The 22,452-nt window shown below is 47.2% G+C and overlaps 1 protein-coding gene across 1 annotated transcript in view; it reads right to left on the reverse strand.

Moving 5' to 3' along the window:
* Positions 1-1,674: 1,674 nt before the first annotated feature.
* smad7 (SMAD family member 7) overlaps positions 1,675-22,452 on the reverse strand; it is a 45,742-nt gene continuing 24,964 nt past the window's right edge. The window contains exon 4 of the mRNA XM_036936879.2: positions 1,675-2,617. Within this exon, the coding sequence (XP_036792774.1) occupies positions 2,079-2,617 (539 nt within the window). The 3' untranslated portion in view covers positions 1,675-2,078. The remainder of the gene's footprint in view (positions 2,618-22,452) is intronic.

Genomic DNA, 22,452 nt, shown 5'->3' on the forward strand with positions numbered 1-22,452 from the left:
TTGGTTTTCAGAGTTAGGCTGTTAAGACGATTGCAAACTACAAGAAGAATGGGGCAGAAGGCCTCGACGAGCCCTGAGTTACGGCTGTTAGACAACATTGTTTAGGGAGTAAACACGTGCTGCAGTGTTTACAGAGCTAGCAGCAGAGGATGACGTCAAGCTAACACAAAGGCTGTCAAACAATATGCAAATTAGAATTGTATTGTGTCGCGAATTGAAATTTAAAGGCAACGTTCTCGCATTTATGGAGACTTCTCGCATTTACAGTAAAAGCTGCATATGACGACTCAATCTGAAATGACCTTTACATTTCAAATGTGCTATAGGCCTAAACTTCCGCTGTACGGATTGAATCAAGCCCAAGGTTAGCGTGTGGATTTGGTGTCATGTTGAATAGTGTTGTGTCAGTATTCAGTTGCCTTAAAAAATATATATATATACAAAAGAGCAATTCAAAACATTCAACTGACTGCCATTTACTGTAAGTTAAATGTGTAAACCAAATGTCTAGTTTCTAGTATGCTACTCATTACAGCCTATTTCCATCCTACAGAAGACATCATTCAAGAACATCTGGATTCACCTCAGTACCTCCGCACCTCAGCACCTCAGTACCTCAGCACCTCAGCACCTCAGCACCTCAGTACCTCAGTACCTCAGCACCTCAGCACCTCAGTACCTCAGCACCTCAGCACCTCAGTACCTCAGCACCTCAGTACCTCAGTACCTCAGCACCTCAGTACCTCAGCACCTCAGCACCTCAGTACCTCAGTACCTCAGTACCACAGCACCTCAGTACCTCAGTACCTCAGCACCTCAGTACCTCAGCACCTCAGTACCTCAGCTCATCAGTACCTCAGTACCTCAGCACCTCAGTACCTCAGCACCCCAGTACCTCAGCACCTCAGTACCTCAGTACCTCAGCCCCCCAGTAACTCAGTACCTCAGTACCTCAGCACCTCAGTACCTCAGCACCCCAGTACCTCAGCACCTCAGTACCTCAGTACCACAGCACCTCAGTAACTCAGTACCTCAGCACCTCAGTACCTCAGTACCTCAGCACCCCAGTACCTCAGCACCTCAGCACCTCAGTACCTCAGTACCTCAGTACCACAGCACCTCAGTACCTCAGCACCTCAGCACCTCAGTACCTCAGTACCTCAGTACCACAGCACCTCAGTACCTCAGTACCTCAGCACCTCAGCACCTCAGCACCTCAGTACCACAGCACCTCAGTACCTCAGTACCTCAGCACCTCAGTACCTCAGTACCTCAGTACCTCAGCACCTCAGCACCTCAGCACCTCAGTACCTCAGCACCTCAGTACCACAGCACCTCAGCACCTCAGTACCTCAGCACCTCAGTACCTCAGCACCTCAGTACCTCAGTACCTCAGTACCTCAGTACCTCAGCACCTCAGCACCTCAGTACCTCAGCACCTCAGCACCTCAGCACCTCAGTACCTCAGTACCTCAGCACCTCAGCACCTCAGTACCTCAGTACCTCAGCACCTCAGTACCTCAGTACCTCAGTACCTCAGTACCTCAGCACCTCAGTACCTCAGCCCCCCAGTACCTCAGTACCTCAGCACCTCAGTACCTTAGTACCTCAGCACCTCAGTACCTCAGTACCTCAGTACCTGCACCCACAGAAAAAAACACCAGTAGATAAATATAATTTCTCTTATTTATTTTGGCATTTCTTTGTTTGTATTTATATTAAGCAAAGTGCATCTTATTTTATTTTTCTCATCAACACATTGCACAATACATAAATAATGATGCATATAAAACGTCTTCATATTTACAAGTAATAATATATTTATATATATAACATAAAATACATTTTCGCTTTTAATTTCACTTTTAATTAAATCTTTGAGTCATTTGTCATATTTAACAAGTTTATTGGGTTTTGTTTGTCTCTTCTTTAAACATCTTCCTTTTTGAAGCACTGTCTTCTGGGAAAAAAAAGGAAAGGTGAGGGACTAGTCTGTGACCTCTGTTCCCACCTGGTCCTCGAATGAGGAGAACGAGGAAGAAGAGGGGGGAGGAAGGTTATCCAAAGGTAATCCGTTTTTATTGGTTGTTGAATATGACCTCCAGCCAACAAGGGCAGCTACTAATAAACTGTCTTGTGTAGCACTGACCCCAGCCCTTCACAAAGCTGATCTGTACAGTAAACCCAGTCCTCGGCTGCTGTGTGAACTCGTGATCGTTAGGCCTCTGCAGGCTGTCTGCCTTCTCAAAGTCAAAGGCCTTAATGGAGAATCCGGGGAACACTTTATGCACCAGTAAAGTCCGCGAGTCGGGATTGTCCAGTGTGGCCGACTTGATAAAGATGGGGTAGCAGCTGCGGTTGTACACCCACACCCCGTCGGGCTCGCGACTCAGCTGGATGCCGTAGCCGATCTTGGTCCGCACCATCTGAGCCAGCGGGCTCTTGTTGTCGGAGCTGAGCTGGCCCAGGCAGAAGCCGTTCCCCTGAGGTAGGTCGTAGAAGATGTCCAGGGAAGGCTCCTGGACCGAGTAGAGGCGCCCCACACGGGTCTTTTCCTCCCAGTACGCGACCACGCACCAGTGGGATCTGTCGCCCGACTCCTGGAGAGCCTGGGGATCTATAGGGAGAGACAGAGAGACGGAGGAGGGTTACAACACTGGACTGAACATTCAGCAGATTAAACATTTATTTTATTCATTTAAAATGAGTGACTCAGAAGGAAAGATGAAATGAGGAGAGAGGATAGGACAGATGAGGGTAGAGGGATGAAAGGAGAGGGGGGGGGGGGGGGGGGGTGTAGAGGATTAAGGAAGCAGACTGGCCAACATTGAGTCCATTAGTGAGTCAACAGGAAATCCGGTCTTTTTGACCAGCCTGATGATGCAGTGGCTGAGAGATTTAAGAGGAATTCTTATCAACAACTACTCAATTAAAGTCTTAAAAAAGTCTGGAAACGAGGATATAAAGAAACAAAATGTTTCACTACCGCCAACTCTTAACTAAATACTGTATGTAGACATTTCACAATATGTTTCAACTACAAAGCCACAAAGTGCTATGACTCAAAAAGTATAATCAATATCACAGTACATTCTTCATTACACAATCATGCTCCAGAAACAACAGACATTTCTGGAATTCGCACAAGAAAAGCAACTAGACAGGACACACACACACACACAGATATACACACACACGCACACACACACACGCACACACACACACACACACAGATATACACACACACGCACACACACACACGCACACACACACACACACACACACAGATATACACACACACGCACACACACACACAGATATACACACACACACACACACACACAGATATACACACACGCACACACACAGATATACACACACACGCACACACACACACGCACACACACACACACAGATATACACACACACACACACACACACAGATATACACACACACACACACACACACACAGATATACACACACACACACACACACACAGATATACACACACACACACACACACACCCATCCAATCCCTGTTTATACAAGCCTTAATGGTTATCTTCTGTCTGGAGCCTTGTATTTTCCTTACAGGCCGACTAACAATGTTCTGACGTCAAGCAGTCGGTAAATCTGTCCTAATCACTGTTTTATAGCCGTTCAACTCATTCTACCACGGGAAATTACAAGTAATAGGTTTAATATTCAAGAGAGGGCAACCAGAAGGAAATGTAGCTTCTCTTTGAAAGACAGTGTAAAAGCCTCTTAAATGACACCCGATTCCCTTCACAGTGCAGTACTAGTAGAGTGTCCTTTTGGGAGGCCTGTTATAAGAGCTGCTCTCCACTCTGCACACAGGAAAGGGTTTGATTAAAGGAGAGGAAACCAAGGGCCCAATAAAACCCCAGGAAGGAGACACAGCAGTTATACTACAGCTACAAACAACTAGGACCGAAAAGTCATCATCACCAAGTCAAGATACAGGAGCACATTACACGAGGTAAACAAGTTCCTTTATGAGTAAACGCCTCGGTATTCAGAGAGAGAGCTGTAAAATAAGACAACGGCACCTATGTGATTCGTTAAATCTACGCCTGCTGTAGTGTTGAAAAATTCCAGGTAACTTTCCCTAATGACCAGGTTTTCCAGAAATACAATTTGGAAGATTCCTGGATCACGAAGGAATAAGCAAGGGAATCCAGAATCAGGATTTCTGGAAAACCTGGGATTTTTGTATCTTCTCTGAGAGGGTTAGACATTCAATGGTTAAAAGTTCACAAGACAAAAAAAGGCGTTCTCTTGCACAGAGCCCCCTTACAGTCAGTTTGGTCCACCATCTCCACCCCCCCCCCACTCTCTCCAGTCCTTTCATCTTTCTGGGCCGGCAGAATGTAGTCAGTAATTTGTGTAGCAGAAGAACCAGAGCTGAGACAGAGCAGAGGGAACTATCCGGTTCTGCCAATAGAGCAGTATCTCAGGCTGTTCTCGTCAGGCTGCTCTACAGCCTGTTATGAGCTCAGGATCCAGTCTTCATCTCAAATGGCTTCCTATTCACCATACAATGTAGCCCATAGTGCTCTGGTCTAAAGTAGTGCACTATATAGGGATTAGGGTGCCAGCCCTGGTCTAAAGTAGTGCACAATATAGGGATTAGGGTGCCAGCTCTGTTCTAAAGTAGTGCACTATATAGGGATTAGGGTGCCAGCTCTGGTCTAAAGTAGTGCACTATATAGGGATTAGGGTGCCAGCCCTGGTCTAAAGTAGTGCACAATATAGGGATTAGGGTGCCAGCTCTGTTCTAAAGTAGTGCACTATATAGGGATTAGGGTGCCAGCTCTGTTCTAAAGTAGTGCACTATATAGGGATTAGGGTGCCAGCTCTGGTCTAAAGTAGTGCACAATATAGGGATTAGGGTGCCAGCTCTGTTCTAAAGTAGTGCACAATATAGGGATTAGGGTGCCAGGCCTGGTCTAAAGTAGTGCACAATATAGGGATTAGGGTGCCAGGCCTGGTCTAAAGTAGTGCACAATATAGGGATTAGGGTGCCAGGCCTGGTCTAAAGTAGTGCACTATATAGGGAATAGGGTGCTGTTTTGGACGCACCTCCAGAGTTCATTAGGAACTGGTGATAAAAGGAACATGACAACACTAGGGAGGGAAAACATTTCTTCCACAAAATGACAGGCTGTTCGTGGGCCGTTCTCTTTGAAGTCGGCCGATGTAAGGCCAAGGGGAATTATCGTAAATCCAACCAGCTAGCTCCCTGGCTATTGAGGACATAGTATTTACGTTTGAGAAAGAAAAAAAACATTCCTCAAACTGACTGAGGATAAAAGATTGAGGAAAAAGGCACAAAGGGAGAGCAGGTCGCTCCTCCCTCTCTACGTGTGTGTGTGTGTGTGTGTCATTTCAAAGGTCTCAAAGTTAATATTCTCATTGTTCTTGGATGTGAGCGATCAAGGCAAAGCTCTCACCTGTGGGCTGTGCTCTCTACTCTACCCTGCTCTCGTCTCTCTCTGTCTCTCCCCCCCTACCTCCCTCCCTCCCTCCCCCCCTCCCTCCCTCCCTCCCTTCCTTCCCTCCCCCCCCCTCTCTCTCTCTCTCCCTCTCTCTCTCCCTCCCTCCCTCTCTCCCCCCTCCCCCTCTCTCTCTCCCTCCCCCCCCCTCTCTCTCTCTCTCTCTGTCTCTCTCTCCCTCCCTCCCCCCTCTCTCTCTCCCTCCCCCCCTCTCTCTCTCCCCTCCCCCTCAGTTCAATTCAAAGGGGATTTATTGACATGGGAAACATGTTTACATTGCTAAAGCAAGTGAAATAAACAAACAAAACTAAGAAGAAAATCTAACAACATCAACAAAAAACGATTAGAAATGAACAGTCATTTTCGAGTGTTATATTATCATCTAGGAGTGTTTTAGCGATGTGTAAATACTTGTAGTATGAATAGTGGGGGAAGATAAATAAACAGATAAGTATTGGTGGTTTTTACAACGTTGTTGCTTCTCCACTGGTTTCCATTTCCTCATGGCAACGGCCCACACATCTTGCTGCTGTGATTGCACATTGTGGTATTTTACCGAACAGATATCGGACTTTATCAATGTTGTATCAAAGTCGAGGATTTTCTTCATTTTGGGTGATTTTGGTAATTCTACCACTCACTGTTTAGGGCCAGACAGCATTCCAATTGGCTGTTTTTGGTTGATTCTTTCCAGTATGTCAAATGGTTATCTTTTTTTTCTCTCATGATTTGTTGGGTCTATAATGTTGCTGTCCTGGGGCTCTGTGAGGTCTGTTTGTGTTTGTGAACAGAGCCCCAGAACCAGTTTGCTGAGGGGAATCTTCTCTAGGTTCATCTCTCTGTAGGTGGGGACTTTGTGGTGGAATATGTGGGCATTGCTTCCTTTTAGGTGGTTGTAGAATTTAACAGATCTTTTCTGTATGTTGATAACTAGTGGGTATAAGTCCTTATTCTGCTCTGCATGTTTTGTTAGGGGTTTTGCATTGACGACAAAGTATAATTGAGCAGAATTCTGCATGCAGAGTCTGAATTGGGTGTTTGTCCCATTTTGTGACGTCAAACCTCACAACCGTAGAGGGACATGCGTTCTATAACTGATCCTAATTGGGATGTCAAGATGTATGTTCCTTTTGATGGCATAGAAGACCCTTCTTGCCTTGTCTCTTAGATAGTTCACAGCTTTGTGGAAGTTATCTGTGGTGCTGATGTTAAGGCTGAGGTAGGTATAACTCTTTGTGTGTTCTAGGGCAACAGTGTCTAGATACAATTTGTATTTGTTGTCCTGGCAACTGGACCTATCTTACTGAGATTTACTGTCAGGGCCCAGGTCTGACAGAATCTGTGCAGAAGATCTAGGTGCTGCTGTAGGCCCTCCTGGGTTGGGGACAGAAGCACCAGATCATCTGCAAACAGTAGACATTTGACTTCAGATTCTAGTAGGGTGAGGCCGGGTGCTGCAGACTCTCTCTCTCTCTCTCACTCCCTTTCTCTCCTCTGTATGTTTGTTATTCTTGAGAATAAAGGTAGAGAGGAGAGATTCACAGAGAGAGAGAGAAAGAAAGCGAGGGGCCTGGCAGGCTGGCGTCGGAGGTCATTACACGGCTGCTTGTCTGAGCCTGTCATCACAGCCTGAAACCACAGAGGTATTCATCACAGCCTGAAACCACAGAGGTATTCATCACAGCCTGAAACCACAGAGGTATTCATCACAGCCTAAAACCACAGAGGTATTCATCACAGCCTGAAACCACAGAGGTATTCATCACAGCCTAAAACCACAGAGGTATTCATCACAGCCTGAAACCACAGAGGTATTCATCACAGCCTAAAACCATAGAGGTATTCATCACAGCCTGAAACCACAGAGGTATTCATCACAGCCTGAAACCACAGAGGTATTCATCACAGCCTGAAACCACAGAGGTATTCATCACAGCCTGAAACCACAGAGGTATTCATCACAGCCTGAAACCACAGAGGTATTCATCACAGCCTGAAACCACAGAGGTATTCATCACAGCCTAAAACCACAGAGGTATTCATCACAGCCTGAAACCACAGAGGTATTCATCACAGCCTGAAACCAGAGAGGTATTCATCACAGCCTGAAACCACAGAGGTATTCATCACACGGCTTAGTGCCCAACTACACACACTACATCGAGGGAGGGAGAGAGAGAGAGAGAGAGACAGACACAGAGAGACAGAGACAGAGACACAGAGAGACAGACAGAGAGACAGAGAGAGAGAGAAAAGAGAGAGAGAGCGAGAGAGAGAAAAGAGAGAGAGAGCGAGAGAGAGAAAAGAGAGAGAGAGACAGAGAGACACACACGCGCGCGCACACACACGCGCGCGCACACACACACACACACTTCAGTGGTCCTGTTTGGATCAGTCGGTAGAGGATGAAGCTTGCACCATCAGGGTTGTGGGTTCAATTCCCAGGGCCACCAATATGTAAAACATGTGCACACATAACTAAATTACTGTGGATAATGGTGTCTGCTAAATGACCGGAATATATTATTGTTACAGGACTCGTTAAGTGGATGCCACGGCGAACAGTCCTGCCGTCCTAGACATAGAAGTATTGTATCTGGCTCTGTGCTGGCTGTCACTGACAGTACAACCCAGGGAAAGTATGTGGATGTATCTGGCTCTGTGCTGGCTGTCACTGACAGTACAACCCAGGGAAAGTACTGTATGTGGATGTATCTGGCTCTGTACTGGCTGTCACTGACAGTACAACCCGGGGAAAGTACTGTATGTGGATGTATCTGGCTCTGTGCTGGCTGTCACTGACAGTACAACCCAGGGAAAGTACTGTATGTGGATGTATCTGGCTCTGTGCTGGCCGTCACTGACAGTACAACCCAGGGAAAGTACTGTATGTGGATGTATCTGGCTCTGTACTGGCTGTCACTGACAGTACAACCCGGGGAAAGTATGTGGATGTATCTGGCTCTGTGCTGGCTGTCACTGACAGTACAACCCAGGGAAAGTATGTGGATGTATGTATCTGGCTCTGTGCTGGCTGTCACTGACAGTACAACCCAGGGAAAGTACTGTATGTGGATGTATCTGGCTCTGTGCTGGCTGTCACTGACAGTACAACCCAGGGAAACTATGTGAATGTATCTGGCTCTGTGCTGGCTGTCACTGACAGTACAACCCAGGGAAAGTATGTGGATGTATCTGGCTCTGTGCTGGCTGTCACTGACAGTACAACCCAGGGAAAGTATGTGGATGTATCTGGCTCTGTGCTGGCTGTCACTGACAGTACAACCCAGGGAAAGTATGTGGATGTATCTGGCTCTGTGCTGGCTGTCACTGACAGTACAATCCAGGGAAAGTACTGTATGTGGATGTATCTGGCTCTGTGCTGGCTGTCACTGACAGTACAACCCAGAGAAAGTATGTGGATGTATTTGGCTCTGTGCTGGCTGTCACTGACAGTACAACCCAGGGAAAGTATGTGGATGTATCTGGCTCTGTGCTGGCTGTCACTGACAGTACAACCCAGAGAAAGTATGTGGATGTATCTGGCTCTGTGCTGGCTGTCACTGACAGTACAACCCAGGGAAAGTATGTGGATGTATCTGGCTCTGTGCTGGCTGTCACTGACAGTACAACCCAGGGAAAGTACTGTATGTGGATGTATCTGGCTCTGTGCTGGCTGTCACTGACAGTACAACCCAGGGAAAGTATGTGGATGTATCTGGCTCTGTGCTGGCTGTCACTGACAGTACAACCCAGGGAAAGTACTGTATGTGGATGTATCTGGCTCTGTGCTGGCTGTCACTGACAGTACAACCCGGGGAAAGTACTGTATGTGGATGTATCTGGCTCTGTGCTGGCTGTCACTGACAGTACAACCCGGGGAAAGTATGTGGATGTATCTGGCTCTGTGCTGGCTGTCACTGACAGTACAACCCAGGGAAAGTACTGTATGTGGATGTATCTGGCTCTGTGCTGGCTGTCACTGACAGTACAACCCAGGGAAAGTATGTGGATGTCCAGGGCTCTCTATCTATCAACCTGAACCAGGGAAACATCCAGTACAACCTATTTAATATATATACTGTATATATAGCAATATACTTTCAAGTGACTAAAACCTGTGTAGAAATAATAATGGACCTACATTCATACAGTATCTTGACTGTCCAGCTCACTGATAATCACTACATTCATACAGTATCTTGACTGTGTCCAGCTCACTGATAATCACTACATTCATACAGTATCTTGACTGTGTCCAGCTCACTGATAATCACTACATTCATACAGTATCTTGACTGTCCAGCTCACTGATAATCACTACATTCATACAGTATCTTGACTGTGTCCAGCTCACTGATAATCACTACATTCATACAGTATCTTGACTGTCCAGCTCACTGATAATCACTACATTCATACAGTATCTTGACTGTGTCCAGATCACTGATAATCACTACATTCATACAGTATCTTGACTGTGTCCAGATCACTGATAATCACTACATTCATACAGTATCTTGACTGTGTCCAGATCACTGATAATCACTACATTCATACAGTATATTGACTGTGTCCAGATCACTGATAATCACTACATTCATACAGTATCTTGACTGTGTCCAGCTCACTGATAATCACTACATTCATACAGTATCTTGACTGTGTCCAGATCACTGATAATCACTACATTCACACAGCATCTTGACTGTGTCCAGCTCACTGATAATCACTACATTCATACAGTATCTTGACTGTGTCCAGATCACTGATAATCACCCAAATGAAAGCTAGACACTCAGGGACCATCAAATTAAAAACATCTATATTGATAAAAGATTCAATAACGTTTTGTCAGCAAGGAAATATAAAAACAATTTTTAGTGTGACACTCTAGACCTTGTTGAAGAACCAATGTGTTCCCCTGGTCAAAACCATGTCACCCTGCAGGGGCCTTTCCTCCGTCCTTCCCTTCCCTCCCGCTGTCTGGCTGTCTTCCGTTGCGTTTCTGTGACGGTGAAGATGGCAGCTGAGGGTCTATTTTAACGTGGCTTGCTGACTGCCGGGCGGCCACTCTGACGACAGCGGTAGAAAGCATTCCATTCCACAGTAACAGTGTTAGATAAGAGCATTACTGAGCTGAGAGCAGGAACACACAGACAGAGACACGGAGACAGGGAGAGAGACACAGACAGAGAGAGACAGAGTGACAGAGACAGAGAGAGAGACACAGACAGAGAGACGGAGACAGGGAGAGAGACACAGACAGAGAGACGGAGACAGGGAGAGAGACACAGACAGAGAGAGACAGAGTGACAGAGACAGGGAGAGAGACACAGACAGAGAGAGACAGAGTGACAGAGACAGGGAGAGAGAGACAGAGAGTTGCAGAGAGAGAGACAGAGAGAGAGACAGAGACAGGGAGAGAGAGACAGAGACAGAGTGACAGAGACAGAGTGACAGAGACAGAGAGAGAGACAGAGAGTTGCAGAGAGAGAGACAGAGAGAGACAGAGTGACAGAGAGAGACAGAGAGACAGAGACAGGGAGAGAGAGACAGAGTGACAGAGACAGAGTGACAGAGACAGGGAGAGAGACAGAGACAGGGAGAGAGACAAAGACAGAATTCGAAAACAAATCCAATTTTGATAAACTCCCATATCTACTGGGTGAAATTCCACAGTGTGCCATCACAGCTGCAAGATTTGTGACCTGTTGCCACGAGAAAAGGGCAACCAGTGAAGAACAAACACCATTGTAAATACAACCCATATTTATGCTTATTTATTTTATCTTGTGTCCTTTAACCATTTGTACATTGTTAAAACACTGTATATATATATATAATATGACATTTGTAATGTCTTTACTGTTTTGAAACCTCTGTATGTGTAATGTTTACTGTTAATTTTGGTTGTTTTTCACATTATATATTCACTTTGTATGTTGTCTACCTCACTTGCTTTGGCATTGCTAACGAACACATGTTTCCCATGCCAATAAAGCCCTTGAATTGAATTGAATTGAGAGAGAGAAAGAGAGAGAGACAGAGAAAGAGAGAGAGACAGAGAGAGAGAGAGAGAGAGAGAGAGAGAGAGAGAGAGAGAGAGAGAGAGAGAGAGAGAGAGAGAGAGAGAGAGAGAGAGAGAGAGAGAGAGAGAGAGAGAGAGAGAGAGAGAGAGAGAGAGAGAGAGGGAGAGAGAGAGAGAGAGAGAAATTGGCAAAAAACACACATTTCTTCACATAGGGTCGTGGGGTTAGACAGGGATGCAGCTTAAGCCCCACCCTCTTCAACATATATATCAACGAATTGGCGCGGGCACTAGAAAAGTCTGCAGCACCCGGCCTCCCCCTGCTAGAATCCGAAGTCAAATGTCTGCTGTTTGCTGATGATCTGGTGCTTCTGTCACCAACCAAGGAGGGCCTACAGCAGCACCTAGATCTTATGCACAGATTCTGTCAGACCTGGGCCCTGACAGACCTGCACCCTGACAGACCTGGGCCCTGACAGTAAATCTTAGTAAGACCAAAATAATGGTGTTCCAAAAAAGGTCCAGTCACCAGGACCACAAATACAAATTCCATCTAGACACCGTTGCCCTAGAGCACACAATACCTTGGCCTAAACATCAGCGCCACAGGTAACTTCCACAAAGCTGTGAACGATCTGAGAGACAAGGCAAGAAGGGCATTCTATGCCATCAAAAGAAACATAAATTTCAACATACCAATTAGGATTTGGCTAAAAATACTTGAATCAGTCATAGAGCCCATTGCCCTTTATGGTTGTGAGGTCTGGGGTCCGCTCACCAACCAAGACTTCACAAAATGGGACAAACACCCAATTCAGACTCTGCACGCAGAATTCTGCAAAAATATCCTCCATGTACAACGTAGAACACCAAATAATGCATGCAGAGCAGAATTAGGCCGATACCCACTAATTATCAAAATCCAGAAAAGTGCCGTTAAATTCTACAACCACCTAAAAGGAAGCAATTCACAAACCTTCCATAACAAAGCCATCACCTACAGAGAGATGAACCTGGAGAAGAGTCCCCTAAGCAAGCTGGTCCTGGGGCTCTGTTCACAAACACAAACACACCCTACAGAGCCCCAGGACAGCAGCACAATTAGACCCAACCAAATCATGAGAAAACAAAAAGATAATTACTTGACACATTGGAAAGAATTAACAAAAAAACAGAGCAAACTAGAATGCTATTTGGCCCTAAACAGAGAGTACACCACGGCAGAATACCTGACCACTGTGACTGACCCAAAATTAAGGAAAGCTTTGACTATGTACAGACTCAGTGAGCATAGCCTTGCTATTGAGAAAGGCCGCCGTAGGCAGACATGGCTCTCAAGAGAAGACAGGCTATGTGCTCACTGCCCACAAAATGAGGTGGAAACTGAGCTGCACTTCCTAACCTCCTGCCCAATGTACCATATTAGAGAGACATATTTCCCCCAGATTACACAGATCCACAAAGAATTCGAAAACAAATCCAATTTTGAAAAACTCCCATATCTACTGGGTGAAATTCCACAGTGTGCCATCACAGCAGCAAGATTTGTGACCTGTTGCCACGAGAAAAGGGCAACCAGTGAAGAACACACACCATTGTAAATACAACCCATATTTATGCTTATTTATTTTATCTTGTGTCCTTTAACCATTTGTACATTGTTAAAACACTGTATATATATATATAATATGACATTTGTAATGGCTTTACTGTTTTGAAACCTCTGTATGTGTAATGTTTACTGTTAATTGTTGTTGTTTTTCACTTTATATATTCACTTTGTATGTTGTCTACCTCACTTGCTTTGGCAATGTTAACACATGTTTCCCATGCCAATAAAGCCCTTGAATTGAATTGAATTGAGAGAGAGACAGAGAGAGAGAGAGAGAGAAAGACAGAGAGAGAGAGAGAGAGAGAGAGACAGAGAGAGAGAGAGAGAGAGAAAGACAGAGAGAGAGAGAGAGAGAGAGAGAGAGAGAGGAGTCAAGCCTCTAGTCAAGCCTCCAAAGATATGGATACAACACAACTAAGTTACAGTTAACCAGAACAGACTGTTAAACACTGTGTTAGCTAACACCTCTAACGGACTGCTGCTACCACAAGCAGAAACACATCACTAAGGCAGTGCAGTGACACGAAGACTAACAGGGAGGAGACACAGCAGTCTGGAAGCCTGCCTCCATCTGCAGACCACAAACACAGACTTGGGTGACAAGAGCCTCGCAGCACGCACACACGCAGGCAGGCACACACACACACACACACACAAACATCCTCCCGAGTGGCACAGTGGTCTAAGGCATTGCATCTCAGTGCAAGAGATGTCACTACAGTCCCTGGTTCGAATCCAGGCTGTATCACATCCGGCCGTGATTGGGAGTCCATAGGGCAGCGCACAATTGGCTCAGACTTGGCCGGTGTAGGCCATCATTGTAAATAAGAATTTGTTCTTAACTGACTTGCCTAGTTAAATAAAAAAATAATAAATCCTAACACACAGACCGTTTACATGGCAAGCTCTGAACACAACCACTAGCAAGGGACCTCCAGCTGTCTCTCTCTCTCCCTGGACTGTGGTTATATCCCAGCTGTCTCTCTCTCTCCCTGGACTGTGGTTATATCCCAGCTGTCTCTCTCTCTCTCCCTGGACTGTGGTTATATTCCAGCTGTCTCTCTCCCTGGACTGTGGTTATATCCCAGCTGTCTCTCTCTCTCCCTGGACTGTGGTTATATCCCAGCTGTCTCTCTCTCTCCCTGGACTGTGGTTATATCCCAGCTGTCTCTCTCTCTCCCTGGACTGTGGTTATATCCCAGCTGTCTCTCTCTCTCCCTGGGCTGTGGTTATATTCCAGCTGTCTCTCTACCTGGACTGTGGTTATATCCCAGCTGTCTCTCTCTCTCCCTGGGCTGTGGTTATATTCCAGCTGTCTCTCTACCTGGACTGTGGTTATATTCCAGCTGTCTCTCTCCCTGGACTCTGGTTATATCCCAGCTGTCTCTCTCTCTCTCCCTGGACTGTGGTTATATCCCAGCTGTCTCTCTCTCTCCCTGGGCTGTGGTTATATCCCAGCTGTCTCTCTCTCTCCCTGGACTGTGGTTATATCCCAGCTGTCTCTCTCTCTCCCTGGGCTGTGGTTATATCCCAGCTGTATCTCTCTCTGGACTGTGGTTATATCCCAGCTGTCTCTCTCCCTGGACTGTGGTTATATTCCAGCTGTCTCTCTCCCTGGACTGTGGTTATATCCCAGCTGTCTCTCTCTCTCCCTGGGCTGTGGTTATATCCCAGCTGTCTCTCTCTCTCCCTGGGCTGTGGTTATATCCCAGCTGTCTCTCTCTGGACTGTGGTTATATCCCAGCTGTCTCTCTCCCTGGACTGTGGTTATATTCCAGCTGTCTCTCTCCCTGGACTGTGGTTATATCCCAGCTGTCTCTCTCTCTCCCTGGACTGTGGTTATATCCCAGCTGTCTCTCCCTGGACTGTGGTTATATCCCAGCTGTCTCTCTCTCTCCCTGGACTGTGGTTATATTCCAGCTGTCTCTCTCCCTGGACTGTGGTTATATCCCAGCTGTCTCTCTCCCTGGACTGTGGTTATATCCCAGCTGTCTCTCTCCCTGGACTGTGGTTATATCCCAGCTGTCTCTCTCTCTCCCTGGACTGTGGTTACATCCCAGCTGTCTCTCTCTCTCCCTGGACTGTGGTTATATCCCAGCTGTCTCTCTCTCTCCCTGGACTGTGGTTATATTCCAGCTGTCTCTCTCCCTGGACTGTGGTTATATCCCAGCTGTCTCTCTCTCTCCCTGGACTGTGGTTATATCCCAGCTGTCTCTCTCTCTCCCTGGACTGTGGTTATATCCCAGCTGTCTCTCTCTCTCCCTGGACTGTGGTTATATCCCAGCTGTCTCTCTCCCTGGACTGTGGTTATATCCCAGCTGTCTCTCTCTCTCCCTGGACTGTGGTTATATCCCAGCTGTCTCTCTCTCTGGACTGGGGTTATATCCCAGCTGTCTCTCTCCCTGGACTGTGGTTATATTCCAGCTGTCTCTCTCCCTGGACTGTGGTTATATTCCAGCTGTCTCTCTCCCTGGACTGTGGTTATATCCCAGCTGTCTCTCTCTCTCCCTGGGCTGTGGTCATATTCCAGCTGTCTCTCTCCCTGGACTGTGGTTATATTCCAGCTGTCTCTCTCCCTGGACTGTGGTTATATCCCAGCTGTCTCTCTCTCTCTCTGGACTGTGGTTAATATTCCAGCTGTCTCTCTCCCTGGACTGTGGTTATATCCCAGCTGTCTCTCTCTCTCCCTGGACTGTGGTTATATCCCAGCTGTCTCTCTCTCTCCCTGGGCTGTGGTCATATTCCAGCTGTCTCTCTCCCTGGACTGTGGTTATATTCCAGCTGTCTCTCTCCCTGGACTGTGGTTATATCCCAGCTGTCTCTCCCTGGACTGTGGTTATATTCCAGCTGTCTCTCTCTCTCTGGACTGTGGTTATATCCCAGCTGTCTCTCTCTCTCTCTGGACTGTGGTTATATTCCAGCTGTCTCTCTCCCTGGACTGTGGTTATATCCCAGCTGTCTCTCTCTCTCTGGACTGTGGTTATATCCCAGCTGTCTCTCTCTCTCTGGACTGTGGTTATATCCCAGCTGTCTCTCTCTCTCTCTGGACTGTGGTTATATTCCAGCTGTCTCTCTCCCTGGACTGTGGTTATATCCCAGCTGTCTCTCTCTCTCTGGACTGTGGTTATATCCCAGCTGTCTCTCTCTCTCTGGACTGTGGTTATATCCCAGCTGTCTCTCTCTCTCCCTGGACTGTGGTTATATTCCAGCTGTCTCTCTCTCTGGACTGTGGTTATATCCCAGCTGTCTCTCTCTCTCTCTGGACTGTGGTTATATCCCAGCTGTCTCTCTCTCTGGACTGTGGTTATATCCCAGCTGTCTCTCTCTCTCTGGACTGTGGTTATATCCCAGCTGTCTCTCTCTCTCTGGACTGTGGTTATATCCCAGCTGTCTCTCTCTCTCTCTGGACTGTGGTTATATTCCAGCTGTCTCTCTCCCTGGACTGTGGTTATATCCCAGCTGTCTCTCTCTCTCTGGACTGTGGTTATATCCCAGCTGTCTCTCTCTCTCTCTGGACTGTGGTTATATTCCAGCTGTCTCTCTCCCTGGACTGTGGTTATATCCCAGCTGTCTCTCTCTCCCCCTGGACTGTGGTTATATCCCAGCTGTCTCTCTCTCTGGACTGTGGTTATATCCCAGCTGTCTCTCTCTCTCTCTGGACTGTGGTTATATCCCAGCTGTCTCTCTCTCTCTGGACTGTGGTTATATCCCAGCTGTCTCTCTCTCTCTCTGGACTGTGGTTATATTCCAGCTGTCTCTCTCCCTGGACTGTGGTTATATCCCAGCTGTCTCTCCCTGGACTGTGGTTATATCCCAGCTGTCTCTCTCTCTCCCTGGACTGTGGTTATATCCCAGCTGTCTCTCTCTCCCTTGACTGTCGTTATATCCCAGCTGTCTCTCTCTCTCCCTGGACTGTGGTTATATCCCAGCTGTCTCTCTCTCTCTCTGGACTGTGGTTATATTCCAGCTGTCTCTCTCTCTGGACTGTGGTTATATCCCAGCTGTCTCTCTCTCTCCCTGGGCTGTGGTTATATTCCAGCTGTCTCTCTCCCTGGACTGTGGTTATATCCCAGCTGTCGCTCTCTCTCTCTGGACTGTGGTTATATTCCAGCTGTCTCTCTCCCTGGACTGTGGTTATATCCCAGCTGTCTCTCTCTCTCTGGACTGTGGTTATATCCCAGCTGTCTCCCTCTCTCCCTGGACTGTGGTTATATCCCAGCTGTCTCTCTCTCTCCCTGGACTGTGGTTATATTCCAGCTGTCTCTCTCCCTGGACTGTGGTTATATCCCAGCTGTCTCTCTCTCTCTCTGGACTGTGGTTAATATTCCAGCTGTCTCTCTCCCTGGACTGTGGTTATATCCCAGCTGTCTCTCTCTCTCCCTGGACTGTGGTTATATCCCAGCTGTCTCTCTCTCTCCCTGGGCTGTGGTCATATTCCAGCTGTCTCTCTCCCTGGACTGTGGTTATATTCCAGCTGTCTCTCTCCCTGGACTGTGGTTATATCCCAGCTGTCTCTCCCTGGACTGTGGTTATATTCCAGCTGTCTCTCTCTCTCTGGACTGTGGTTATATCCCAGCTGTCTCTCTCTCTCTCTGGACTGTGGTTATATTCCAGCTGTCTCTCTCCCTGGACTGTGGTTATATCCCAGCTGTCTCTCTCTCTCTCTGGACTGTGGTTATATCCCAGCTGTCTCTCTCTCTCTGGACTGTGGTTATATCCCAGCTGTCTCTCTCTCTCTCTGGACTGTGGTTATATTCCAGCTGTCTCTCTCCCTGGACTGTGGTTATATCCCAGCTGTCTCTCTCTCTCTGGACTGTGGTTATATCCCAGCTGTCTCTCTCTCTCTGGACTGTGGTTATATCCCAGCTGTCTCTCTCTCTCCCTGGACTGTGGTTATATTCCAGCTGTCTCTCTCTCTGGACTGTGGTTATATCCCAGCTGTCTCTCTCTCTCTCTGGACTGTGGTTATATCCCAGCTGTCTCTCTCTCTGGACTGTGGTTATATCCCAGCTGTCTCTCTCTCTCTGGACTGTGGTTATATCCCAGCTGTCTCTCTCTCTCTGGACTGTGGTTATATCCCAGCTGTCTCTCTCTCTCTCTGGACTGTGGTTATATTCCAGCTGTCTCTCTCCCTGGACTGTGGTTATATCCCAGCTGTCTCTCTCTCTCTGGACTGTGGTTATATCCCAGCTGTCTCTCTCTCTCTCTGGACTGTGGTTATATTCCAGCTGTCTCTCTCCCTGGACTGTGGTTATATCCCAGCTGTCTCTCTCTCTCCCTGGACTGTGGTTATATCCCAGCTGTCTCTCTCTCTGGACTGTGGTTATATCCCAGCTGTCTCTCTCTCTCTCTGGACTGTGGTTATATCCCAGCTGTCTCTCTCTCTCTGGACTGTGGTTATATCCCAGCTGTCTCTCTCTCTCTCTGGACTGTGGTTATATTCCAGCTGTCTCTCTCCCTGGACTGTGGTTATATCCCAGCTGTCTCTCCCTGGACTGTGGTTATATCCCAGCTGTCTCTCTCTCTCCCTGGACTGTGGTTATATCCCAGCTGTCTCTCTCTCCCTTGACTGTCGTTATATCCCAGCTGTCTCTCTCTCTCCCTGGACTGTGGTTATATCCCAGCTGTCTCTCTCTCTCTCTGGACTGTGGTTATATTCCAGCTGTCTCTCTCTCTGGACTGTGGTTATATCCCAGCTGTCTCTCTCTCTCCCTGGGCTGTGGTTATATTCCAGCTGTCTCTCTCCCTGGACTGTGGTTATATCCCAGCTGTCGCTCTCTCTCTCTGGACTGTGGTTATATTCCAGCTGTCTCTCTCCCTGGACTGTGGTTATATCCCAGCTGTCTCTCTCTCTCTGGACTGTGGTTATATCCCAGCTGTCTCCCTCTCTCCCTGGACTGTGGTTATATCCCAGCTGTCTCTCTCTCTCTCTGGACTGTGGTTATATCCCAGCTGTCTCTCTCTCTCCCTGGACTGTGGTTATATCCCAGCTGTCTCTCTCTCTGGACTGTGGTTATATCCCAGCTGTCTCTCTCTCTCTCTGGACTGTGGTTATATCCCAGATGTCTCTCTCTCTCTCTGGACTGTGGTTATATCCCAGCTGTCTCTCTCTCTGGACTGTGGTTATATCCCAGCTGTCTCTCTCTCTCTCTGGACTGTGGTTATATCCCAGCTGTCTCTCTCTCCCTGGACAGTGGTTATATCCCAGCTGTCTCTCTCTCTCCCTGGGCTGTGGTCATATTCCAGCTGTCTCTCTCCCTGGACTGTGGTTATATCCCAGCTGTCTCTCTCTCTGGACTGTGGTTATATCCCAGCTGTCTCTCTCCCTGGACTGTGGTTATATCCCAGCTGTCTCTCTCTCTGGACTGTGGTTATATCCCAGCTGTCTCTCTCTCTCTCTGGACTGTGGTTATATCCCAGCTGTCTCTCTCTCTGGACTGTGGTTATATCCCAGCTGTCTCTCTCCCTGGACTGTGGTTATATCCCAGCTGTCTCTCTCTCTGGACTGTGGTTATATCCCAGCTGTCTCTCTCTCTCTCTCTGGACTGTGGTTATATCCCAGTGTTTCCAATATGTAGACTATTTCTAATATCTGTCAGACGTTGTGACACGGTGGCTGAAGTGTCTTCTATATGTCTGCACAGCCAGGGCCAGAGGCACGCGCGCACGCACACACACACACACGCACGCACACACACACACAGGGAGGGAGGCAGACAGGGCCTGCCGTCAGCGTGACTGGACCAGAGACAGGCAGATGAATTACAGCCCTTAGCTCTGAACCCCAGCCGCCGCAGCCATCCTCCTTCCAGCCCCTGGGGCAGACTCTGCTCTGCCTCTCTCTGCTCTGCCTCTCTCTGCTCTGGGCCTGGGTGGGACATTCCAAGCCCAGCCAACACCAGAGCACTGTTTCCACTTACTCTCCCTCCCTCCCTCGTTTTCTCTCTCTCTCCGTCTGTGTGCATGTTGTTTGTGTGGCCTGGTGTCATTTCAAACAGGGCCGGTCTGAGGGATACGGAGTGGAACAGAGAGGGAGAACAGCACGTTACCCCCTCCTCCTCTACTCCTCCACTCCCTTCTAACAAAAATAAACTCTATCCTCTGAAAGACACACAGCCAGAGTCCCAAATGCACCTTATTCCCTATATAGTGCCCTATGGGTCCTGGCCCAAAAGTAGTGCACTATATAGGGTATAGGATGCCATTTGGGGCATAGCCATATACTGTGTTATGGTAATAAGACCTCCACCACACTGTTCCTCAACACGGGGGGCTCCCCAGGGGTGCGTGCTCACTAACTTCCTGCACTCCCTGTTCACCCACGGCTGTGCGACTTCTCACGACTCCTCAACTGAATCATCGAGTTTGCCGACGACACGACAGTGGTACGTCTGATTACCAACGAGGACGAGACGGCTGAGAGGGAGAAGGTCAGAGCCCTGGCGGAGCGTTGCCAGGAAAGCAACCAGCCTCTTAACAAAACCAATTTACAGCATCTGGTGTTAAAGGAAAGCCAAGAAGATCGTTACGGACCTCGGTCACGGCCTGTTCACCCTGCTACCATCAGGGAGGAGACAGTACTGGTGCATCAAAGACTCTAAACAGCTTCTCCAAGCCATCAGACTGTTGAACAGTCATCACTAGCCAGCTACCTGCCCAGTACACTGCCCGGCACCTTGACACTAACGCCCCATGTATATAGAGACATTGAACACTGGTCACTTCATATCATGTTTACAGGGCCTTCAGAAAGGATTCACCCCTAGACATATTCCACATGTTGTTGTGTTACAGCCTGACTGGATTAAATACATTTGTTCTTCGTACCCATCTACACACACTACCTCACAATGACAAAGTGAAAACATGTTTTTAGACATTTTTGTAGATGTGAGTGGTACTCAGCAATGTGTCGTATTGGATTTGCCCCAAACATAACACTTTGTATTCAGGACAAAAAGTACATTTCTTTGCCACATGTTTTGCAGTATTACTTTAGTGCCTTGTTGTAAACAGGATGCATGTTTTGGAATACTTTTATTGTGTACAGACTTCCTTCTTTTCACTCTGTCAATTAGGGTAATACTGTAGAGTTAACTTCACCGTTGTTGATCCATCCTCAGTTTTCTCCCATCACAGACATTAAGCTACTCTGTACTCATTGTGAAATCCCTGAGCGGTTTCCTTCCTCTCTAGCAAATGTTAGGAAGGATGTCTGTATCTTTTGTAGTGACTGGGTGTATTGATACACCACCTAAAGTGTAATTAATAACGTCACTATGCTCACAGGAAAATACAATGTCTGTTTGATTACTTTTTTACATTTTATTTGCGTATAGGTAGGTATTGTATTTTCTAGACATTCTGCTGTTTGGGGCAGTAATATATGCATTTTCACTGCACCTGTTATAACACCTTTAAATCTTGGGCTTCCTGAGTGGCGCAGTGGTCTAAGACACTGCATCTCAGTGCAAGAGGCATCACTGCAGTACCTGGTTTGAATCCAGGCTGCATCACATCCAGCCGTGATTGGGGGTCTCATACGGTGGTGCACAACTGGCCCGGGTTTGGCCGGGGTTTGGCCGGGGTAGGCCGTCATTTGTAAATAAGAATTTGTTCTACACTGACTTGCCTAGTTAAATAAATAAAACATCTGTTTACACGACTAATGAAGGTTGATTTGTCTCATGTCCCCTCTTCTACCTGGAGATATGCTCTGTTGGCTGCTGCCATCTGCTCCGAGAATCTTTGGCTTGTCTTGTCCCCTGTGTGTGTGTTCTTACAGCCTCAGGTAGATGACCCTGGACAATATATACCCAGGCCACAGAGTTGTTTAACTCACAAGCTCACAGACCTACGTTGAAACCAAAACAAAGCTGTGAAAACTAAAATCCCATCACATAGTATTATCTTTATCTTATAATAAAAATGCAAGATTATAAGCTAGTAGTAGATTAATAATAACAGCACCCAGTGTTGTTGTCTACCCCCCCTATTGGGAATCAGAGCGAGGGAGAGAGAGGGGGGACTGGAGACAGCGAGAAGAGCAGTCTGGAAAAGTTAATGATTACTTGTGTCTGACTCCACACTCCGGATCGTTACTATTCCTGGATGTCCACACACACACACACACACACACACACACACACACACACACACACACACACACACACACACACACACACACACACACACACACACACACACACACACACACACACACACACACACACACGGAATGATTTTTTTCACTCACTGTTTAACCTTCAAATGTGAGTTCACACTATCAAC

This window comes from Oncorhynchus mykiss, chromosome 12 (assembly GCF_057628025.1).
Source record: "Oncorhynchus mykiss isolate SJ-2025 chromosome 12, ASM5762802v1, whole genome shotgun sequence".
NCBI lineage: Eukaryota > Metazoa > Chordata > Actinopteri > Salmoniformes > Salmonidae > Oncorhynchus > Oncorhynchus mykiss.